We start from the raw sequence: 25,488 nt of genomic DNA on the forward strand, positions 1-25,488 counted from the left end.
GCTATCTGGATAGTTCAGTTCGGGGGAGTTGTTGTTGTTTTGTTTTTTACTGAAGATATTTGAAGGTCTGGGGAGGTGGCTCAGTAGGTGAAGTGCTTGCTCTAGCAAGCACCAGGTTCAGGTCTGTTTGTGCAAATGGTGAGAACCCACCTGTAATGCCAGAGTGTGCAAGATGGAAACAGGTCACCAGAGCAAGCAAGCTAGAATAGCCAAAGCAGTGAGGTCTGGATTCAACTAAGAGCTCTGCCTCTAACTATATGTAAGGGGAAGGGTGAGTCAGGAAGACTCCTAATGTCAACCACTGGCCTTCACATGCAAACAAATGTACACCCATACATTGCAAAACTAAGTAATTTTTTAAAATTGTACTTGAACATAAAGTATTATTACCATCTATTTTCAAATACATAAAAGAATGTTAATGAATGGATTTCTATTGATAAGGGTGGGTAGATTTAATTTTATATAAAATGTTTACATTTTATGCTCAATTTTTCTTTAATTTCTTTCTAAGCATTTATTTTTATTTCGTGTGTATGTGTGGCTTTGACAGCATGTATGTACATGAACCAGGTTTGTGTTGCATCCCCTTGGAGCCAGAAGAGGATGTCAGATCACCTGGAACTAGAGTTAAAGACAGTTGTGAGCCGCCATGTGGGTGCTCAGAACCAAACACCGTTCTCTGTAAGAGCAGCAAGTCCCCTTAACTGCTGATCCGTCAGCCTAGCATCTCAATTTTGCTTTTATTATCTAAAACCAAGTAACTTGTCAAAAGCCAGGCACAACGAGTTCACACCTGCAATTCCAGCACTTGGGAGACTGAGGCAGGAGGACTGCTGTGAGGTTGGAGTCAGCCTAGGTGCAGAGTGAGTTCCAGGCCAGCCAACTCCTCGGTGAGACCAAACAAAGCCACCAGCAGAGTGGAAGAGAGGACGAACTTTCTCCCTGACTCTCCTCTAATTTAACCTCCTAGACAGACTCCACCCCTATAAGGAACCAGCATCCCAGAAGTCACATGAACTGATCCCAAAAGGAGAGCAGGTCATAGATCTCAGCAGCTCCCATCGCCCTGCCCTGCTACTCCACGTGGCCCCACAGCGCCTCACATAGCAGATTCTGCAATTATACAAAGAGCACCAAACCAAAAGTCAGAAAGACACCATTAAATCTTAAAACAAACAAAAATGGTGAACACAACTTATTGGTATTACTGGAGGTTTACTTTCAACCATACATTGCCATTTAATCTTCATTATCACAAGGCAATGGCGTCATTACCACTTCAAAGAAAAAATAGGCTGAAACCCAAGACTGCCAACTAGCCTAACCTGTTCAAATGACAGCAACCACAGAGCCAGGATTTGAGCCTGTCTGTCTGCCAAAGACTATGTCCTTAACCACATCATGACGAGGTTGCCTCTCTACTTAACACCTGACAACCAAGCCTTTCCCCTAGGAAACCTGAATTTGTACTTCAGAAGGAAGGATTCTGCAAGCAGTTGAATGGTCTCACTCAGCACTCCCTTTCAATAAGAACAGAATGGACTACAGTAAACCCCAACCAACCAGTGGTTTAAGTTTCCAGTTTTTGTTTTTCAAGACAGGGTTTCTTTGTGTGACTCTAGCTGTCCTGTAGAGCAGGCTGGCCTTGAACTGGAACTTCCAAGTGCTGGGATTAAAGGAGTGTGCCACCACACCAGCTTAATTTTTCAGTTTTAATTACTACCAATCAGGCCTGTGAAATCTCAGAAGATAAAGGCAATGCCACCAAGGCTGATGACTTGAGTTTGATCCCTGGGCCCCACCCACATGGTGGAGGGAGAGGACCAACAAGTTGTCCTCTGACCGCCACATGCACACATACAAAATAAATATTTAAGTTTTTAAAAAATTACTACCAGTCAAAGACAGTGAAATTAAATGGAAAGGTCTAGAAAAATCCCACATTTCTCTAGCATAGCCATATTGTCTACCTACCCATTGGTATAGTAAGTCACCTCAGCTATCATTACATCCACAGCTGCAGTACCATAGCACTTTGTCCAAGGCTTCCCTATCTTAACCAACGATGACCCTGAAGCACAAGGACAGTGATGCTAGCAATGTGCTTATGCCTAGGGGAAGCACATGTATACCACAGAAATCATGCATAGAGAAAAAATATTTAGCAAGGAATAGTGGTGTGTGCTGGCAATCCTAGAACTAGAGAGATTGAGGCAGGAGGATCAAGAGTTCGAGTTCAGTGTGGAATACACAACAAACACCCTGAGCTACACAGTGAGACCCTGTCTAAAATAAGAACAAAACTATGCAAAATTAGAATTCAATACTACGCGTGTGGGTCAGGCATCAACCGGGATGGGAGGCTTGGCGGGGGATGGGGCATATTTTAGAACAAATGTCTCAAGGAGAATTCAAGAATCTTTGGATTCAGTTTTATATGTATATGCAATAAGTTCTTCTACAGGTAGCATCACAAAAACTTGAAAGTGAAGGATGGAATTGGTTACTTCTATAGAACACTATTCTAAAAACAGGCACAATTTGTATTACAATGCCACTTTCTAGTTAGGTTTATAGTAAATGCACAGTACTTCAAAAATAAGTAAGCATTTGATTTGCCCAAGCTTTCTAGAGAAGAGGCTTTCACGAATTAAGCCTAAAATTAAAGGTTCCTTAGATCTTATAGATTAAGATTAAGAAAAAGAAGGAAGAGAAGGAAAAAAATAGAGTGGCGGGGGGAGGGGGAGGAAGGGAGGGACTTGAAAATCATTTTGTTTTGCAATCCACGGGTGCCCTTAACCATGACCTCAGTCAGAAGCGATCACTTGGCAGGAACATGAGTAGGAAGAGAATGGCACCTCAAAAGACCTCCAGGCAGGATCATCCCAGGTCACTGCAAACACGCTTCAGAAAGCCAGACTCGAGCTAGTTCTAGTCTTCCCAGCAGTGAAGATACAGCTCCATCATCTGGTGCAGAAGATCAAATTCCCTAACAGCGGAGTCAGTTCCCCAGGCACATAAGCAGAGGCGCCCAGGAGTGTTCCCCATTCACCTCCCTGCCTGGAATCTTCCCTTTGGATCACTCCTTGATGTCTAAAACTTTAGGTGGCTGAAAACCTTAGAGGAAACATTTCAAATCCAAGCACAATGCCACTGCACTGTGTGGGAATACACAGCACAACTCAGGGCAAGATGTGGCCACCATCAGAGACACACCAGTGCACAGATACTGACTAGGTTCTACTTCTTTATCTGGGTGGGGGTCACACGGTTCATGGTATAATCTCTTAAGTACTCTTTTATGTCTTAAAGTATTTCTCGGGTTCTTTTAAATGTTTTAAATTTACCACGTGTGTGTGTGTGTGCATGTGTGCATGTACGCCCTGGTGTGTGAAGAGCAGAGGAAACTGTTGAGTCGGGTCTCTCCATACCTTTATGAGTATTCTAGGGTCGCCAGGCTTGCTCCACAAACAGTTCTGCCCAATGAGCCATCTTGAAGACCCAGGTTTGCACTTTATAAACAAGGGTCATGCACATCCTCATCTGTGGCCAAAGGACTAGGACTTTAAGACTAATCTGAGATACACTGACAACCCTTGTCTCAAAAAATAAAATAAACAAAAGGTAAAAAGGAGCTAATTCCCCCAGTCCCTTTCTGTTTTATCTCCAGACAGTGTCTCAATATATATACACACAGACCCTAGCTACTATGGAATTTGCCGTGTAGACCAGGCTGGCCTCAAACACGGAGATCCACCTGAAAGGAGCACATGTCAATGAACTGTACTTAACAGCTTCAATTCAAAGGTATTCGAACCCAAGTGTCTGCAGAGAGCAGGCTGGCTAGCTCACAGCGTGTTCACAGCACACTGCAGCCTTGAACCCAAAGACACCTCTGATATACTCTACTAGCATGAGTCACCTCCAAGGTACAACAAGGGAAGCTCTAAATCATGCAGATGACTATGTAGAAACGGGGGGGGGGGGGGGGGGGTTGGAGACAGACTCTATTCCTTTCTTCTCCCTAAACTTTGAATCATGTGCACGGTTTTTTTGTTTTTGTTTTTTGTTTTTGATTTTTCAAGACAGGGTTTCTCCATAGCTTTTTGGTTCCTGTCCTGAAACTAGCTGTAGACCAGGCTGGCCTCGAACTCACAGAGATCCACCTGCCTCTGCCTCCCGAGTGCTAGGATTAAAGGTGTGCGCCACCACCGCCCGGCTATGCATGGTTTTTTTTTAATGCATAAAATTTCACATAAAATCCAAATACTTTTTCACATAATTTAAAAGTTTAAAAATGATTTCATCTAATTTTTCAGTTATGAAGAATGTTTTAAAGCCTCACCTGCAGGATGTGATTATAATCTCAGAACTCAGGAGGCTGAGGCAGGAAGAAGAGTTCCAAGTCAGCCTGGGCTACAGGATAAAGACGTTTCTTTTAAAAACGGGAAGAGAAGAAAATAAGGTTTAAAGGAATATTCAACTGCACAAAGACATCTTCAAAGTATAGTAAAAGAAGGGTTAAAAGGAACATATTCAATGTGATTTCAAGTTCTTTAGAAAATAACGGGAAAACAGACAATAAATGGTTAAGTAAAGTTAGGAAGAAACTACAAACACACACTCAATTCTCAGTTAAGAGATGTATATAATTACTTAGAAAAAATATTTCCTTTATACATGAGATAACATTTTATAATTTCTTGACCTGCAAAATTCTTAAAGAAAATGACATTTTCCCTAAATTGTAAACAGACAAAGGAAAAGCTACAGAACAAAACAGAATATCCTCAACAGAGACACAAATCAGGAAAGCAGATGGAGTGTTTGCTATAGCAAAAGTTACCACTCGAAAATTTTATAAATTAGAAGAAGGAAAAGCAAGAAACAAGATGAACTGAGAGCTCTGAAATGGGAAAGAAGAGCTGGAGAGATGGCTCAACAGTTAAGAGCAAGGACTGCTCCCACAGAGGACCTGGGTTCAATTCCCAACCCCACCTAGCAGCTCATAGCTGTCTGTGACTCCAGGTCCAGGGAATCTAATGCCCTCTTCTGGCCTCCCTAGGTAGCAGGCATGCATACAAAACAACCATAATACACTCAGACAAAAAAAAAGAAACATTTTCAACATCAACAACAAAAAGAAATGGTTAAGAAAATATAGCACTATCGAAAAATCTGGGAAATGGGGGATGTTCTGTGGTCTACGAATTAAGGTGTGCAATCTACACCAATTATTTACATTTTGACCAATAAGAATAATTTCCCCAAAGTACTATTACTTTTATAACATAAAGATGAAACCACAACTTTTGTCTCACACATGCAAATTTTGTGTGTATTTTTATTTTCTTATATGAAAACCAAAGAAATAAAATAAAGAGAAGCCAGATAAATAAAATAAGATAAAATGAAAGAACTAAACCCAACAGCCCTGGTTCTGGATGCTGGGGATCACACTCACGCTGTCATGCTCACAAGCACTTCACCAGGAAGCTAGCGCCAAGCTCCCCGAGGACTGAGAGCTTTTACAACAAACCAGTCTCCATCACCACACTTCTAATGAAGCTAGCACCCAAAACAAAACAGAAGACATAAAAAGATGCAAAGCGGGGCTGGAGAGATGGCTCAGTGGTTAAGAGCATTGCCTGCTCTTCCAAAGGTCCTGAGTTCAATTCCCAGCAACCACATGGTAGCTCACAACCATCTGTAATGAGGTCTGGTGCTCTCTTCTGGCTTGCAGGCATACACACAGACAGACTATTATATACATAATAAATAAATAAATATTTAAAAAAAGATACAAAGCAAAGAGAAGGAGAAAAGGTACCAATATTGAAGAACAGTGGTGAAGGCCTTGGACACTTTTCAACATTCAAAGAAAAATAAATTGGCAAATTGCATCTTCCAAAGTACAAAAAAGAACATATAAAGAAAGAGGGCTCCAGCAAGACAATAACAAACATTAATTTTCAAAAATAAGTTAAAGTACAAGCTAATCTCATTTAATGAAAGCAGATCAAAACCCCCAAATAACAAATAAGTAAAGAGATGCACAAACATCATCTGTATTTTTAAAGTTACCTATTGGGACTAAGGATGCATCTTAGTCAGCTTGGCGGGAAATGTCTCTTTTCTAGTAGAAAGAAACGCTGTCGATGAAACACAAGAACGTCTAGGTCACCACAGCACTGATCACACAAATAGCCTAGTGTGAAAAGAACCTGACAAAATTCAGATCTATTCATTCCGTTTTGAAAGGTATGGTGAGTTTACTAATTTTAACAAAAGGGTTATTTCTAAAATAGAAGCCTTAGTTCCAGAACAGAGAAATCTTCCACAGCCATGGGGAAATCAGTGTAAAAACACCTAGGCGGTGCTGAGTTCTGAATGTAATAGATTTTTCCTCTATATATTATATATCTATATTTAGTTTGTAAATTAAGTAAGAGACCAACAATAATGACTCATAAAACAATGATTTCAAGAAAATACTGAAAGTTCCATGAATGTGCTATCTCTCAAAATGTCTTCCTTTCTGACAGTGCATTGCTCACGTGGTATGGCCGTGGAGTGGCACAGGTCTGGGCTGGAAGGGGTACTTGGACACAAGTATTATGATACCTTTGTCACTGAATGTGGGAGCGGGGTCACAGTTGTTACCCAAGTCAAGTCCACCCACCCATCCTCAATAAGCCACTTAAAAGAGCCAAATTAGCCAGGTGGTTGTGGTGCACACCTTTAATGCCAGCACTTGGAGGCAGAGGCAGGTGGATCTCTGAGTTTGAGACCAACCCTTTCTAACGTGAGTTTCAGCACAGCCAGGGCTACACAGTGAAACCCTGCCTCAAAAAACAAAACTGAGCAAAAAGAGTCAAATTAAAAGGGACAGCAGAAAAGGAGATTTATTCATGTGGCTACATTGGGAAAAGGGGTAAAATGAGATCAAAATTTAGAGGGCCAAGGCTATGCACAGCTAAGCATTCTTGGCCAAGGTGTGTCCCAACTAACACTGACCTACCACTGTATAGACTCTTATCAACAGAAAGTCTACCAACAACAGCAGAATATGATTTGTTCTAAGTGACCACAAAAGTAATACCAAAATAGACTTAAAATATAACAAATTTAAGAGTTGAAATCATAGTGATATCCTCATACCATAATAAAGTCAAAATCAGTATCACAAAGAAAGCAAGAAATAATCCAAACACTAGGAAATCAAACACGCTAATGAATAGGTCATGCTAATGAAATCCATAGGTCAAAGGAAGTCTCAAAGGAAAAATTTTAAATCACACTAAACTGAAAGAAAACAAAAATATAACAAACCAAAATGTGTGGGATACAGCTAAAGTACTATTGTTATGTACATTTTTGTGTACTACATGCTTTTATTAGAAAAAGAGACATCTTTCTCAAAACTCCACCTCAAGAAGCTAGGGGAAAAAAAGCAAAACAAACCCAAAACTGGAGAATAAAATAAAAATACAAGCAGAAATTAAATTAAAGGAAGAGAAACTCACTGAAATTAAGACCTAGTCCACCCCCTCCCCCGTTTCTACAACCATAGATGCGGGGCGGGGGGGCGGGGGGGGGTGAGTGTTGAAGACCAGAACCTCAAATATTCAGGGCAAATGCTCCATAACTGAGCTATATCCAGAAATCTCAAGAAAACACACAAACAATTATATTTTAAAATGGGCAATGGCATGAAAAGACATTTCACAGAAAACATTAGGTATATGGTGGCATATGCAAATTAATACAATGAAAAATGACTACATAATAAGCATGGCCCATAATGACTAAAATAAAAGCATTTCAATTGCCAGTGAGAAACAGTGCTGATGAGAATATAAAATGGTGCCCAGACTGAAAGAACCTGGCATCGCCTTAAAAGAATGAAAGAGGAAACTAGCATGCAACCAGAAAAAAAAAAGACTGAGCCTTCATAAAATCTAGTCTACATGGGACTAGAGCGATGGCTCAGTGGTTAAGAGCACTGGCTGCTCTTCCGGGGACTTTGGTTCAATTCCTAGCACCCACATAAATATTCACAACCATTTGTAACTCCAGTTCCAGATCTGATGCCCTTTTCTGCCCTCCGAGGGCACCAGGCATGCATGCAATACACAGACATACATGCAGAAAAGAAAAATACCCACATGTGAGAACAAAAAAACAAACAAACCCTACCATCTTTCAACTGTGTAGAATAGTTCAAAATTAGGAGTGAGCCAGATGTTCTTCAAAAGTAATTTTAAAATGAGAACAAGAGAGGAATACTTTCATTTCATTTTTGTACTAAGGAATTTTTGTTTGGTTTTTTGTTTTTCAAGACAGGGTTTTTCTGTAAAACAGTCCTGCTATCTTGGAACTTGCTCTTGTAGACCTGGCTGGCCTTGAACTCAAGAGATCAAGCCTGCCTCTGCTCCCGAAGTGCTAGGATTAAAGGTGCGCCCCTACCACTGCCCATTTTAGGAATTTTTTTAAAAAAGTATCAAACTTGATTAAAAAACTTAATGGTCATGCTACAATCCACAAGATGTATGCTGCCAAGGATAATGAATACAACCCAACAAACTCAAAAGCATCATGATTTTTGTTTTTATTAACTCAATTCCAATAAAGATTCTAAGATATGAACTTTGCATACAACACTGTTGTATCAAAAAGAAACCCCTGAGAGGTTGTTGCTGAATGAAGTATGTACCCTGTATACTCTATAATTTCATTTATAAACTTTTTTTATATATTTTGTTTTTTTGATTTTTCAAGACAGACTTTCTCTGTAACAGCTCTGGCTGTCCTGGAATTTGCTTTGTAGACCTTGAACTCACAAGAGTCCTACCTCCTGAGTTTTGGGACTAAAGGCTTACATCACACCAGTTTATATAACAGTTCTGAACGACGAAACCGGGAAGAGAGAATAGAGTAGAAGGAATGAGAGAAGGGAGACAAATAGATGTGAGCACAAAGGGGCAACCAGCAACTTTCCCCTTTCCCTCTGATTTGTTAGTTTCCTGAGGGAGGGGCAGCATGATGACAGGTCAGGTAGGTAAGGAGAAGAATACACTCTCAAGTGTACAGTACAGTGAACTGGGAGCCAGGAGGATAAATCTCACAAGGAAGGATGTGGGTATCATTCAAGGCAGTAAAAATATTCTTTGTAAGAAGCCGAAGGAGTCAGTGGCTTCAGGGGAAGGCAGGATTGTCTTCTCAAACGGTTTCACAGCACTCAAGTGTGGAGAAGGGAGAATGGTAGCCATTCCACTGACTGGGAATTGCCTACCTCATGTAGATTATGTCAGGGAGGCAGGGCTGCGGAGGCAGAGGTTTGATTACCAAGTACTGCACAGCAGCTAGGCCTCAGACCCTTCCATCTATACTAATGACTACACTGGCAAGGGCCCCGTGGGGCAGAGAAACATCTCAAGGCTGGTCATCTTCTGCGGACAGTCTGTTGAGATCAAAGCTTCTGTGTGACAAGTCAGCTTCACTTTGTACAGGAGGTGCTGCCCAGGTGCTGCCAAGGCCGACGGCAAAAGTTCAGCTAGCTGCCACCATGAAACTCAGGTATGACAGCCACTGGGCAGCTTCTGACCAAACCAAAGCCATCCAGTTGACTGTCCCACCACTTGTCATGATGTTCTTTGGTTCCAAGTCTCAGTGAACCATGTAATCGGCATGAAGGAATCTAAGTGTTTTAAAAACTGGGGCGTTATTAGCTCCTTGATGGGTCTCAGCTGGCAAGACCGATGGGGTTCCTAGACCAGTCAACTATGCCTCAGATCTTGGTCTATGTGCCTCAGAAACCCCACCTCATGAACAGTACAGGGGTGGGGGCTGGGTGGGGGAAGCCCCGTCTAGTTCTCATCCATTGAGAATTCTCATAACTCCCCCCACCCTTTTTTAATTGGTGGTAGTAGAGAACCTCACACTCTTGAGGTCCACAAAGTAGCTACTGTGTGAATGACTGGCCTGTCCCACAAGCTCTGGTACCAAATTCAGACCCTGGTTCATATGGAGGGTGTCATTCTCATACCAGGCCAAAAGCTCTGGGGTGGTCTGTATGGACAGATGAAAACCAGGTAGTAAGAGGAAGTTTTACAGCCCTGAAGACATTCTATAGCTCCCCTTGTCAGTGCGCATACCCTGGTTGTGATACTATCGGTATGACGTTTGAACAGATGGTCCCATTAGGAAAGTAGTACAAGAATCTTCTATTTATTACAATTGTTAATGAACCTACAATGATCTCAAAAAGAAAGATTTAGTTAAAAAAAACAAGATGGTGCATACTCCCAACCAAATACAGTTCTTATAGCATCTAAGCAAGAATAGAAAACAGGCCGTTCAGATTCTTGACATGTTTGGTCTGTCTTGTTTGGGGCAGCCAAAGATCACCACCTAGGAGCACATATTAACAACCAACAGAAGCACTAATTAACAGGACAACATGCAACCTCTACATGTCATTATCTGTCATCCGGCTCACTCCAATCCTGTTGTCTATTAACAATTCCAATTATCAAATCATAATGAAAAGAAATATATAGGTTCGCCTTCCTTTTAGAAGATCTCGTTTACAAGCAGCTATCCCCTATAATGTGTCCGCTAATCAAAAACTGTTTTCCTTCTCAAAGAACCGCATGTAGCATTTCCTCGGCACATCTTAAAGGGTTCTTTTGATTAAAACTGTTTAACCTTCCCACTTCAGAATGTCTGCTCAAGCCATGTATAGCATTCCCACCGGCCCAAGTAACTCTTCTAACTTTCCAGAAGAGGACTCCGAAGCCGAACATATGAGCAGCCTGGTAGCAGCAATCTTATCAGACCTACACTTATCAATTTTACCCAAACCAAGTGCGTCGTTTGGGAGATTTGACAATTACCTTTCATGAGGCTTTCTCTACTTAGACCAACTCATTAGACCAACTCGTTACGCCCTTGTGAGATCCAGAGGTAAAGACCCCTGGACAAGCCGGACGTAATGGTGTACATAGTAATTCCAGTGTTCAGAGGCAGAGGCAGGCATATCTCCCTTAGTTCGAGCCCAGCCTGGTCTACAAAGTGACTTCCAGGACAGCCAGGGCTATACAGAGAAATGCTGTCTGTCTGGTGGGAGAGGGGGAAAAAAGTTAGCTGGAACAGGTACTGTATCATGCCAATCAAGAACATCCAAGTATATAACAGGAAAAGAAGCCCCTCAGGCTGGCTGGAGCTGGCTGAACACTTAAACCCATCACCTCACTTAACTATCCTGGCTATCTTACTTTCAATAAAATGACAGAAACAACAACAGAAATATTACTTCTTCTTTGACGCGAAGAATACAATGAGACAGTATAACTGGTTGTGTTCAAAAGTGAAATATAAATTGAGTATAGTTATACTTTCATTGCTTTTGCTTTTTTGGTATTTTTAGACAAGTTCCAGCTACTTCGCTTAACTCAGTGGTTGTTAACCTTCCTAATGCTGCGACCCTTTACAGTTCCACATGTTGTGGTGACCCCCAACCATAAAATTATTTTTGTTGCTACTTCATGACAGTAATTTTGCTAGTTATGAACCATAATGTAAATATCTGTGCTTTCCAATGGTTTTAGACAACCCCTGTGAAAGGGACGTTTGACCCCTACCTCCATGAAATTTCCACCTACAGGTTGAGAAACGTTGGCCTAATTGACCTAAAATTCACCAAGAAACCCAGGCTGGCCTTTGACCCCACTAACCTCCTGGCTCCATTTCTGAGTGCTGGGTTTCTGAGTGCCACCATACCAGGTGTATCTGAAGAGTTAACTGGAACCGTTCCAGAACCACCTTTCTTTGGAGGCCAATTTCTTCTCATTATTTAAACTTCTATGCACAGAAAAAGGGCAATTTTATTTAACATATCAACTTCTCTGTCTGAAGTCCCAGGGCTTGGCATGACCCAAGTCTCATCTACTTCTGAAACCCAGGGTTTTCCTCTGCAGCCTTCTCTATGATAGGTTACAGAAATAAATACTGCCATGTCTAATTCCTTAGGCAGTTCTAATAATACCTGCTGTTACTCTTAAGAATTTGCAATATAATGCAAAAGCTTTAATTATTAATGTCTCAGAGTTTTTAAAACCCCAGTACTGACATTTCAGTAGAATTGCTACTAATATACAGAATAATTCTTGACTGTGAGGTCCATCCTGTACATTAATGCAGAGTATTAGCAGTTTCTTGGGCTCTCCTATTTGGTAATTCCCCTAGTGATACCCAAAAATGTCTCTAAATACTGTCAATATCATAGAGGGCAAAGCTACCAACAATCTGCAAATATGTAGAACTGATCACCTAAAAGAGAACTCCAAAGGAACAACATACTTCTGAAATATTCGGAGTTTCCAATGTTGAGAGAAAGGCTTGGTACACCAGACAGCACAACTTTACCCACCGCTCAGTAGAATCAGCACAATAAACCGATCAGCATCTGTTCCTCCTGCTCACTGGACCCTGCTCATGACAACCAAGTATTAGACCCCATAAGAATCCCACAAAGCAGGACTATTTGAGTCCACTTTACTGGTAAAAAACCCGAGGCTCAGAAATGGATCTTGCTTTAACATTTGTTTTATGTGTGTACGGGGTGGGTATGTATATATGACCGCATGCTAACACAGGTCACAGGACAATCTGACAATCTGAGAGAGCACTGTGGCACACTCTTAGACACAGACAGATACAGAATGTTAAAAAAAAAAAAAAAACTGCTTAAGAGAACTGTTTCTTTCACCTATAATGATCCCCACTACCGTTTCCACTATCACAATAGAAAGACATCCAGAATGTGTGTCTTCTTTACAACTTGGGCTCCAACAAGTCCCTCCACCACACTAGACCTTTGCTACTTCATGCTATTCCACTCAAGTCCCTCTTGTAGAGAACAAGCTCCCTGAGCGACCAACTCCTACCTACATCTATACTCCGCAAAGCCGTGCACATGAGGCTCAGTAACCTTCCGAATGGTTCTGAGGCATGCCTCCTTCAAAATGCACTCCTTTTGAAATGTTTAAGCAAGCATCTTTGCATTTCAGCTGGAGACTATATTGGTTATTCTCAAGTTATTTTCCAAATTCCATAATCCGAGTCAAGAAGAGGCAGACAGAGATAGATGAAGCTCCCATGGATTTGACTACCAAAACCATGTGTCTGAGGCTACATGTGTTTATGTTTATGTGTATATTATGCACACTTAATCAGTCTACGTACCAACATTCATGTTACGTCTACAAATAAAAGTAGAGGTATGTATCTGGGTCCCTCTGTAAGCAACCAGACAGACAAGTGTTACAGGATGTTTTACTCTTTTGGCTTTTTTGGGGGGTGGGCACCACCCAGCTCCCAAATAAATCACATATGGAGGCTTGTTCTTAATTAAAAATGCCTGGCCTTTGCTTGGCTTATTTCTTGCCAGCTTTTCTTAAAGTATCCTGACTATCTTTTGTGTCTAGGCTTTTATCTTTCTCTGTTTACCTTTCTTCTTTCTCCGTGGGTTGTTGGGTAGCTATGTGGCTGGCCCCTGGCGTCCTCCTTTCCTTGTTCTCTCCTCCCAGAGTTCTCCTTCTATTTATACTCTCTGCTTGCCAGTCCCACCTATCTTTGCTCCTGCCTCGCTATTGGCCTTTTATTTCTTTATTAGGACCATCAGTTTTAGACAGGCATAGTAACACAGCTTCACAGAGTTAAACAAAAGTCACACACCTGAAAATAATATTCCCCAACAGACAAGCATCTAGCTAGAAGGTTCCAAAGCCCTTAAATCAGCACAAGGTCTTAGATGGCGGTCTCTATTATACTAGTACATTGAGGACTAGTACATTGGTTAGGTTTTTCTGTCAATTTGACACAAACCAGTGTCACCTGAGAAGATGAGGCTCTCAATTTGGAAAGTGCACCCAACACATCGGCTGGCCTATCTATCAGTAAGCTTGTGGGACATCTACCTGATTGATGATAAACGTAGGTGGCAACCTCACTGTGGGTGATGCCACCCCTGGGCAGGTAGTCCTGTGGTGTGTAAGAAAGCAAACCGGGCAAGCCAGTAAACAGCGTTCTTCCTTGGTCTCTGGTTCGAGTTCCTGCCCTGGCTTCCCCTCCTGATAGACTACAACTTAAGTTGTAATAAACCCTTTCCTCCCCGGGCTCCTTTCAGACATAGTCTTTTATTACAACAGAACCCTAAGACATGAGGTAAAGAGAACAATAGTCTACAGTGGCGCATCCCATAAAATAACCACCTCCGCCGGGCGGTGGTGGCGCACGCCTTTAATCCCAGCACTCGAGAGGCAGAGGCAGGCGGATCTCTGTGAGTTCGAGACCAGCCTGGTCTACAAGAGCTAGTTCCAGGACAGGCTCCAAAGCTACAGAGAAACCCTGTCTCGAAAAAAAAAAAAAAAACAAAAAAAAAACAAAAAAAAAAAACCACCTCCCCAGGTACCAGATCCCCTACCCTTTCAGAAAAATGCCAGGGTCAAGTCCTGTTTTTGAAAAAAAAAAAAAAAAAAAAAAACAGGCTCCTACGCGAGTTCCATTCAAGTTTGTGGAAACATCAACACTGTACTGGGGCATAAGATACAACTCGGAATTGTATCTTATGAGCATTATATCTGTGAGAAAGCCCACCTGGGCTAAATTCTGCACCCAGTGGTCAGAGTAGAAACAAGGTCTCCAGGCTAATCTGGTATTGAAAACACAGCAAAGCAGACCAAGCATTAACTTTTCCCAAGGACCAAATTTAAAACTGGGGGTGGTGAGAGATTTGAGGGAAAGACCACTAACTCTTCAGTGCCTCCACCTCAACTTTGAGGGTTTTTTTTTTATTGTTTGCTTTCAGTTTTTGTTTGTTAATCTGTTTTTTGTTGTTGTTCGGGTTTTTTTCTTTCTTTAAACAGGGTCTATGTAGCCCTGGTTAGCCTGGAATTCACTGTGTAGACCAGGCTAGCCTCTTAACTCACAGAGACCCACTTGCCTCTGCCTTCCAGTTTTTGTTTGGAGACAAAAACTCACCTGTGCTGGCCTTGAACTTGTGATCCTCCTGCCTCAGCCTCCTGAGTGCTGGGATTATAGGTGTGGGTCTCCAAGCCCAGTGTTTTCTCCAGCAATATAGGGAGGACAGGAACTTAACCCTGACCTTACCAAGCCTTCTAGTGTCTTACTTTCTAGCCTTCCGTTTCCATCACAAAATTTCAAGAGTGGCAGAAACAAAATTATCAAAAAAACAGATTCAGACAGATGATGAAATTGGTCTAGCCATCTATCACAAGAGGCTCTGCGAAGTTAAACACATCAGCCTGACCCAGAAAGTCTCCTGAACCAACTCCAGGCCCTCTCTACCTCAGGCTACAGGAAGGTTTTGATTCAATAGTCTTAATGTGTCTCTTAAGATTAAAGAGACACTTTTGAACGTGTACATAAATACTAGAGGAACAGCTAAAAACCAAAGCCATTTAATGAGATGTGGGTCCAAATGACAGGTTTAACCCATCTGCCTCTGTGGAGCAAATAAATAAATAAAAGAGCTTGAAGTCTATAGCTTACTGTTTGGTGTTCCTTTTCCTGAAGTCAAGACAATTAGATTTATGAATTAAAATTTTCTCAGCTGAGCGAAATGTAGCAGGCCTGTAATCCCAGCACTCGGGAGGTGGAGGCAGAAGGAATAGGAGTTGAAGGTCAACCTCAACTCCACAAGTTTGAGCCCAGCTTGGGCAGCATGAAACAACGTTTTAAAAACAAAACAAAAACCCATCTCAGCCTCACGGTGGTGGCGCACGCCTTTAATCCCAGCACCTGGGAGGCAGAGGCAGGCGGATCTCTGTGAGTTCGAGACCAGCCTGGTCTACAAGAGCTAGTTCCAGGACAGGCTCCAAAACCACAGAGAAATCCTGTCTCGAAAAACCACACCAAAAAAAAAAAAATCTCAAAGCTCCTCTACTGCGCACATCAGTCACCAATAGAAACAAGCACATCATTTAAAAATAAAATCTTGTAATCCACTCCCGAAGAGATGTGGGGGGCCGAGAAACAATGGCGACAAGAACTGGTGTCCAAGGCGGGCAGTGGTTTCAGAGACCTGCTTTGGACGAGAACGGGGAACCAGCCAGGGATACTTTCCTCCCCAAACGTCTGTCCGTCCACTCACTCACTACTATATGTCGGTCCAATAAACTATTTTTTTCTCCTTTGAGAGGTTTATGGCGAAAGCAAGAGTCTCAAGAGAGGGAAGTGCGTGGGTGACGCCTATGATTCGTAGCAACACGCCAGCCAGGAAAACGTGTAGCTGTTTACTACCCGCGCCCGGGAGCCGCAGGGAATCGTTCCACGCGTGGCGCAGCTCCGACCAGACCCGCCTCTCGCTCCGCCCGACCCCCAGCCCTCCCACGCGCCCCGCGACGGCTCGAGACGGCGACCCGGGATCCCTGCCCTCCACGCCCCCCTCCCCAATCACCTCGAAGGCCCGGGTTGTCGTCCCTGGCCCGAATCCTCCGGATCTTGACCGGGCGCCCGCTCAGGGTGGACAGGACCAGCCGCTGGCGCAAGAAGTTGCACCCCGCGTAGCTCAGGGAGTGCGCCTGGGTCGCCATGTGCGCGCAGTCCGCGGAGGGCCGGGAGCTGGGAACGCCACCGGGACCACGGCGGCCCCCGACGCGTCCACGTGGTTTGGAACAGGAAGACAGAGCGACTAGACACCGGGTCAGAGGGGAGCGGGGCGGAGCTAGCGGCCGCCTGCCCGCCTCCTCGCCTGGCTGGGGCGGCCCGGGCGCCGGGGCACACTGCCATTGGTCCGTGGGGGAGCAGGGCGTTGCCGCTCCTGCACCACCATTGGCCCGCTCTGTAGTTGGGCGGTGCTCTTGCCCCTCCGCCATTGGCCGGTAGTGAAAGAGGGCGGTGCCCGGGCCCCAGCAACAGCGCGCGGCAGGAGGACGCGTAGCGCTGCGGGAAAGCCCGGCGCCCAGACGGCGGTGGGGTCTGTCTGTCTGTGTGCGGCTTCCCGGGAGGGCCTAAGAGCTAGAGAAAGCAATGGCTCCGCTTGGGTGCCCGCAGCTGCCTGGTACTTAGCATCGCATCTGCGGCAGCCTCTGGGCGAGGATGCTAGCCGCTCCCGCGTTTTCCCAATGCATCCATGAGAGAACAGGGTTGGCGCGCTTACCCTGTTGTTCTCACAGTCTGGGTCTGAGCAGTAATCCGGGAGGTGCAGCCTACAATCTTTTTTTTACAATCTTGCATTTACGGGAAAATGCAAAGCTGGCAGAGGCTGCCTGAACTAGGACCCAAGCCTTTAGACCAGAGGTCACTGTCTATTTTGTAATGAGGTGCCTCGCTTTGTCCCTTTCTTATCTGCCCATTCGTTTAACAGTCTTCGAGTTTGGTGTCAAGACTAATCCTTCACCTCGCACGTCTCAAAATGGGCATTTGCGGCAACTTCAAGACATACATGCGCATGCATGCGGGGAGGTCTTGCTTTTTCCATCTTTCCTGTCATCCAAGCCTGCGCTCCAAAACCTTCCTAAATATTGAGTTATTTTCACTCCTCTATTAAAAACTATCAAATGACAAACAATTTCGGAACCCAGTATCTTAATGTTGGGTTTGCAACCGTTTGTGGGCGGTAACACCAGAACTTGAGTCCCAGAAAGCACAGTGGAGGATGGGAAAGGGAGCTGAAGAGAGTGACCATCCTAAGCGGGTGAGAGTGATGAGGAAACCCCGGAGGAGCCTCTGAAGGTTGGCAGTGAGAGCAAAGGCACAGAGTTTGGGGATCAGCCCTGAAGTCCGCGGTGGAGGCTAACCGGCTTATGGTAATGCCGTTCTGTGAGACTGCCTTAGGCAGATAGCGGTCTGGTGGGCAGCGTTGGAAAAGCTCCAGGACCCTCCTGGGCTCCTCTAAATGCTGTTATGTGGGCTACTAAAGCACCAGGAGTGCGTTTGCACCAGGAATGGATGTTTTTCTTTCTTTTTTAACGTTATCTCGTTTAATTATTCAATAATCTTAAGAAAACCATTATTATTCAATGAAGAATGTTCACATTCGTTCAGACCTCACCGCTTTCCTTGCTAACCTGCTCAGTTTTGGTCCATCAGCACCTCATCTCTGCCTCCAGACTTTCTCAAGTCCACCTCGAATTTGCTGTCTTTAAGCAATGACTGACTAGAGTCGACAGGGAAATTATACCCAGGCGCCCTTTACTCTTAGGTGAGGTAACTCTGTGCTGTCCTTTAAGCTCCTGTTACTGACTGTGGTATTTTCTTGGTTAAGCATCATTTCCTAGCTTCTTTCCCTGTATCTCTTCCCAACTTCCTTCTGATATGTGCTGGAATTAACTCTCAAATAAATTATGTCCTCTCTAAGTCCTGCCTCAGCATCTTCTTCTGGGCAATTGAGACTAAGTCCAGACATAAAATTTGAGAACTGAGAGTCAGAAGGGGGAGAAGGGGCTTGTTGTGAGCAACACAGTAAATAGCAAAGTCAAAATGGGAACTCCACTTATCTGTCTATTCTTTTGGACTTCTGAACCTTTTGTAAGAAAAAAAAAAAGAAGAAGAAGAAGAACTGGCTTCAACACAGCTGGAAAATACAACCAAAGTCACATGGAGAGAAGATTGCTAGCTGCCCCCGTTGCCAGACAGGGTCTCCAGTAAGTCCTCAGATGATTTCATTTGTCACCTACCCTCTGACTGGTCTTTGGAGCCACCCTAACTAGTGCCATCTGAGGCACAGATGAGCTGTTCCACTGAGCCCTGCCTAAATTGCATAGCCACAAACGAAGTATTGCCACTAGTTTAGGCTATGGGCTTGGGAAGTTTTGTTACACAATAATAAATGACTGAAAATGATTGATTGTGGTAGAAATGTGTTGTTTCAATTTAGATAAGCTATAATTAACTACACATCCCTGAGCATTAGGGGGTTAGCAAGCCACAACAAATACTCCTATGATATTGCTGAGTTGCATGCCCGCAGCCAATTTCCACAAGAAGAGTCTTGCATATGGGATCTGATTTTGTCTTCACACCAAGCTAGCTGGCAAGTTGGACTATGCATAGGCAGAAGCTCTGCTGAATTTTGCCTCTATTTACATTGTCATGTACAGTTTATTAATCTGTTCATAGATCCTTCTGCCTAAGTAAATGACAAATGACACAAATCTCTCACTCTGTGGCCACTTCTATGACAATAAGGACAGAACCTACTGGACTCTGTCATAGGGCGTTGGGCTTAGGAGCCAGGGTAGAAGTAAATTCTTCCTACTACACAAAAAAGTTGCTCAAAAACCATACTTCCACACCCACCCTGCTATCTCATCATCTCCTTTCCTCAAGTCGTCATGGATCTCAGGGCTTTTTCTCTCCCTCAGTCTGGAACTAATGCTTATTCTATTCCAGTTTTAGGGTGCGTTTCTGTGTCCAGTCCTCCTCAAGCCCTTACAATGACTAGTTAAACTCTGTTTGGGCATATACTCTATAGCCCTTTATTATCACTTGGTCATGCCAGTCTCTCTAACACACTTTGCAGCCAGGGAAGGCAGGTCCTAGATTTTCTTATGATGAGACAGTTTACCATGACAAGAAAAAGGTCAATATTTTTCATTGTATTCTCAAAGCTTAGCACCTAGTAGTAGTTTAATGACAGTATAGCTTGACTAGAATTGTAATATATATAATCAGTTGATTTAAAGAAAGGTAAATGAGTAAAATAGAAAGCATCAAAATCATTGATTCCTAAACTTTGGCCTTCGTCAATTTGCCTTGAAGGGAGAGCTGGTAAAAGGGCTTACCAGGGAGGTCTGGTGACCTGACCTGAGTGTACTTAATCCCTGGAACCCGTGTAAAGGTGGAAGGAGAGATACAACTCAAAATTGTCCTCCGACTTCCTCATGCATGCTGCAGCATTTGTGCCTATGACACATATATCATGCACACACGTGCACGTGCGCACAGACACAGACACACAAAATATATGCTTAAAATTTGCTTGAGGAGTTTTGTGTAAAAACAAAACAGGTTGTCTCATAACCAGTGGCTCTTCAGGATGTCTGGGTAGGGCCTGAGAATTTGTATTTCCCAGGAGATATTGATGTTTCTGGCCTCTGGACTTTGCTTTGAGAAGTGTAAAAGAAATGAGGATTTATTAGGTGTCTTAAAATTCTAAACATTCCAACTTACACATGAATGGAGTTGGGAGAGGGAAGTCAGGGAAAACGGAATAGCAAATTATAAAGAAATCTGGGCAATGGCTTCCAGTTTTGATTAAATACACGAATCTAAGAAGCTCAGCCAATTTCAAGTAGAACATACTCAGAGATGTGTGTCAAGATGTAATATCACCAAACTATGGAAAGAGAAAGAACCTTGAGGGTGGCAAAAGAGAAGATACTCACTGCTCACAGGTGGTCTTCAGTGGAACGAACGGCTGATTTCTTACTGAAACCATCAAGGCCAAACAGAAAGGGGAAAGCTTTCAAAGTACTTAGAGGAAAAAATGTCAATTAAATTTATGTTCAGGACTGGAGAGATGGTGCAACATTGCTGAAAGGACTGTAAAGTAGTGTGGCCACTGTAGGAATTAGTCTGGTATTTCTTTAAAAAGCTAAACACAGCCAGGTGATGCAGTGCATGCCTTTAATCTCAGAATATGGGGGCAGAGGCAGGTGGATCTCTGTAAATTCAGGGCCAGCCTGATCTATATAGCAGGCTCCAGGACATCCACAACTACATAATAGACACTTCAAACCCCCCCCCCAAAAAAAAACCCAAGCCACATACAGCAGGATACAGTGGCATATGCTCATCAGCCAGCACTTAGAAGACTGAGGCAGGAAAATCATGAGTTGAAAGCTAGCCTGAGCTACAGTGTGAGACACTGTCTTAAAAACCAAGAGCTGGGTCTTGGCTCATTGGAAGAGCAATTGTATGGGACGTGCCAGGCCCTGGGTTCAGTCTCCAACACCACACACATGCACATTTGGTGTCTTTCTGTTTGTTTGGGACTTTTTGTTTGTTTGTTTCCTCTTTTTTAAAGTTTATTCTTCTCTCATGCAATACATCCAACTGAAATTTCCCCTCCTCCCGCTCCTCCCGCTCCTCCCGCTCCTTCCGCTCCTCCACTCCTCACATTCCTCCCCCACCTCTCCTCTCCTCCAGGTCCATGCCTCATCCTTTTTCCTTTAGAAAAAGAGAAAGCCACCCAGGGATTTCAGACAAACACCACATAACAAGATACAATAAGACTAGACACAAACCCTCACATATCAGGGTTGGACGAGGCAACCCACTAGGAGGAAAGGGGTCCTGAGAGCAGGCAAAAGAGTCAGGGACACCCTCACTCCCAATGTAAGGAGTACCACAAAAACAACAAGCTACACAACCTTAACTATATGCAGAGGATCTAGCACAGATCCACGCAGGCTCCATGGTCACCAGTTCAGTCTCTGTGAGCCCCTCTGAGTCCTACTTAGTCGATGTCTGTAGACCATGTTCTCCCGGTGTCCTCTGGCTCCTACAAATCTTCCTCCCTTCTTCCATTGGGGTTCCCAGAGCTTGAGGGGGAGGAACCTGAAGAAGCTCTCCAATGGGCTACCTCTCACGGCATAGACCTCGAATTAAACCAGTCATTCATTGGTTGGTCACTCCCAAGTTCTGCACCTACATTGCCTTAGCTCGTCTTTTAGGCAAGAGAGATTGCAAATTGAAGGTTTTGTGTTTGGGTTGATGTCCCCATCCTACTACTGGAAGTCGCCTGGTTACAGAAGATGGCCGTTCAGGCTCCAGTACCCTCCCTTACTAGAAATCCTCACTAGAGTCACCCTTGTAGAATCCTGGGAGTTTATACTGCTAGGTTCCCACACCACCCCCCAAATGCCAGTTCCAGTTGTCTCTCCCTATATTCTCTCTCTCTCCATCCCCCTCCCCCTGTCCCAAACACCTGATAGGCAAGGGCCTAGGTTCAACCTCCATTACCACACTCTCATTTGTAAAAACCAAAACTTAGAAGCAACTCAAATGTTCATTGGCTAGTGAACAGACAGAATGGTGTTTCCGCATAATGATGAAGGAATATCTACAGTAGAGATGAATCTAGAAAACATTAAGCTAAACGAAAGAAGCGAGACACTAAAGGTCACAAGATTTATGATTCCATGTATATGAAAGGTACAAAACAGAAAAATTACGGAAAGAAAGTCAAGTAGTGGTAGTAGTTCATAGGGGACGAAAGTTGAGAAAGATGGGAGGTGTGAGGTTCTAATCTGGGGTGACAGAATGTTCTGGAATTTAAAAAAACATAAATGTGATACAACATTGGGAATATACATTTTAAAGCCAGGGACCACATGTGTACTTTGAAATTTTAAAAACGGGGAGTTGTATATGATGTGGCTTTAATCTCAATAAAGTGTGTGACTTGTGAGTTAGACATAAAGAAAATAGTGACAACCATAGTCTAATAGTAGAAACCTGACAATTGGCACAACAACCTTGCTGATTAAGTCAGTAAGCCCTAAAGCACATTGGCATTGCCGAGGGCAGGCATTCTCCAGAAGCTGCTGCATTTAGTATTGACACAGACATCCTGTACTCAGCTAGTATTTATGTGGTGTTGAGTCACATTAATTAGGCCATGTTTATTATTGTCTTATGATAAAAATGAAAAGAAGAACAGTTCTTCCTGTAAGTGGCCTGAGGTGATCTGAGAGGACTGTTCTCGCTACTCTCTTTACCCAGAAAACCCTATAAAATCATGCAGATAAAGACATTCAAATCTTTGTCCTCACTTTAAGAAACCCATGAAACTGTTCGAGCCATCAAGCACATGCATATCCAAAAACTCACCGAGCATTTTTTGTTCTTTTTTCTTTTTTTCCAAGACAAAGTTTTTCTGTGTAGCATTCGCTCTGTAGACCAGGCTGGTTTCAAACTCAAAGATCCACCTGCTTCTGCTCCTGAGTGCTGGGATTAAAGGTGTGTGCCACCACTGTCCAACTAAAAGATTTGTTTTTATCTTACAGGTATGAGTGCTTGCCTCATGTGTGCACCACATGAGCTCTTGGTGCCTTTGGAGGTCAGAAGCAGGCAAGGGGCTATTACGTGGGCGCTGGAACAGAACTCTAGTGCTCTTAACCACTGAGCTGTCTTTCCAGCCCTGAAAAAGTGTCTCTTTAAAGAAGCAATGTGTGCTGGCGATAGGATGGTGGAGTCGGTAGGTGTGTACATGCTAAACTGTGGGGCTGGACGCAGGGTTGGCGGCCCAAAATAGAGTGCTGAATTTCTGTTGCACATGCTTTAAAATTCAGAAATGTAGATTCTCCAGTCATTGACGGTAGCTAGGTGAACGAATCATTCAAAATGTGTCATTAAACTTCCAGAGCTCATGACTGGATTAACCCACACACGAGCCACACTGAGCTGATCCTCGCTGAAAAGAGCACATTGTTCCGAAGCTAGAAGAGGAGACTGTGAAAAAGGTATCCCTGAAGACACAAAAATGGGAATAAATTCATCATAAAATAAATGCAAATGAAAGTAAAAAGGAAAGGAAGGAAGGGAGGGAGGGAGGGAGGGAGGAAGGAAGGAAGAAAGGGAGGGAGGGAGGGAGGGAGGGAGGGAGGGAGGGAAGGAATGGCACAGATGCCACATGTCCTTTGGATCAGAAGGCGCTAACACACTCCCACTGACAGAGAGAGCAACCACTACTAAAGCTGTCCATGGACGTGGCTGGAGAGGTGGCTCAGTGGTTTAAGGTACTTGCTGCTCCTGCAGAGGACCTGGGTTCAATTCCCAGCACCCAAGTTAGATGGCACACAGCTACCTGGAACTCCAGCTCTAGGAGATCTCCATGGGCATCCACATACATGTGGCATACACTCACACATACACATAAATTTGAAAGAAAAGAAATTGTCTATGGCTCTGCTCTTGTACACAGCCTTTTTTGCTTTTTCTCTGAAGCATCTTTTTTATTAGATTGCCAATCAGAAGTGCAACACAATTTAAATATTTGTGAGTTGGCTTGATAAGAGATGCAAAATATTTAGACTTTGGCTGTTATGTATTCATATAGTCATTCATCAGATCTTATCCTAATACATAACATTATTTATTAATTAAACATATCCCAAATCAGCTGGATGTGGTGGCTCACACCTGTAATTTTGAAATTTGGGAGGCTGCAATAGGAAGATTGCTGTGAATTCAAGGTCAGGCCAGTCTATGGAGAAAGGTTTAAGTCAGCCTTGGCTAGAGCACTCAAGAGGTACAGGCAGGTAGGTCTCTGTGTTTGAGGCCAACCTGTTCAACATAGAGAGTTCCATCCAGAGTTACATAGTAAGATCCTGTCTCAAAAACAACACAAAACAAAAAGAAAAGGAAGACATACCACTAGGTAGGCAGAGGCAGGTGTATTTCTGAGTTTGGGGCCAGCCTGATCTATAGAGGGAGTTCCAGGACAGCCAGGGCTACCCAAAGCAACCCTTGTCTCAAAAACACCAGAGAGAGAGAGAGAGAGAGAGAGAGAGAGAGAGAGAGAGAGAGCGCCAGACAGAGGCAGAGACAGAGAAAGGGAGGAAAGGAGGAAGAGAGGGAGGGAGAAAAAAGGAAGGGAGGAAGAGAGAGAAAAGAAAGGAAGGAGGGAAGTAAGGGAGGAAGGAAGGGAAGGAGGGAGGGAGGGAAAAGAAAGTGCAGTGGTTTGAACAAAACTGTTTCCCAGAAGGAGTCACACTATTAGGAGGCGTGACTTTGTTGGAGGAAGTGTGTCACTGGGAGCAGGCCTTGAGGTCTCAGATGTTCAAGCCAGGTCAGTGGCTCACTGTCTGTTCTTGATACCTGTCCATTCAAATATAGAACTCTCAGCTACCTCTCCAGCACCATGTCTGCCTCTGAGCCACCACGCTTCCTGCCACGACAATAATGGACTAAACCTCATGACGATAATGGATTAAAACACCCCTAATTAAATGTTTCCTTCCTAAGAGATGTCGTGGTCATGATGTCTCATCAGAGCAATAGAAACCCTAACTAAGACAGAAAGGAAAAGAAAAGGTTAGGAAAAAAATAACTAAAGCTCTACAAAGCAAGGCATTAAATTTAGAGGAAATTCTAAGAAAACACAAGACATAAAATGTTGGGCAGGACTGACCATTATTACACATGCAAAGCTCCCACTTAGTCATGATTCTGATGTTAATATGCTCTTAATGGATTTTGTAAAATTTGATCTGCTGGGTGCTACAGATAAAACCCGAGAACAGTTAGAGACTCGTCTCTTTAACATGTGGCTTCCCTAATTCTCCCAAAGTCGAAATGAACCTTCTTCCAATGCAGCGTCCCAAAGAACTGCCCCGGGCCAGAGATGATGAACATCAGGCATGAGACCATCCAGACACAGGCACTTTATTTATGAATTTGTTTCCTGCCCTATTTCTCTTTTACCTCAAGATTTTCCGTGTCCAGCACACA

General features: G+C 43.5%; 1 protein-coding gene across 1 annotated transcript in view; it reads right to left on the reverse strand.

The window, feature by feature from the left end:
* The window catches only part of Rcl1 (RNA terminal phosphate cyclase like 1), a 45,231-nt gene extending 28,532 nt beyond the window's left edge, over positions 1-16,699 (reverse strand). The window contains exon 1 of the mRNA XM_041661463.1: positions 16,487-16,699. Coding sequence (XP_041517397.1) covers positions 16,487-16,622 — 136 coding nt within the window. The 5' untranslated portion in view covers positions 16,623-16,699. The remainder of the gene's footprint in view (positions 1-16,486) is intronic.
* Between the last annotated feature and the right edge of the window lie 8,789 nt (positions 16,700-25,488).

This window comes from Microtus oregoni, unplaced genomic scaffold (genome assembly GCF_018167655.1).
Source record: "Microtus oregoni isolate MIOR12 unplaced genomic scaffold, Mior012 000012F_ref0000307, whole genome shotgun sequence".
In the NCBI taxonomy this organism is placed as follows: Eukaryota; Metazoa; Chordata; class Mammalia; order Rodentia; family Cricetidae; genus Microtus; species Microtus oregoni.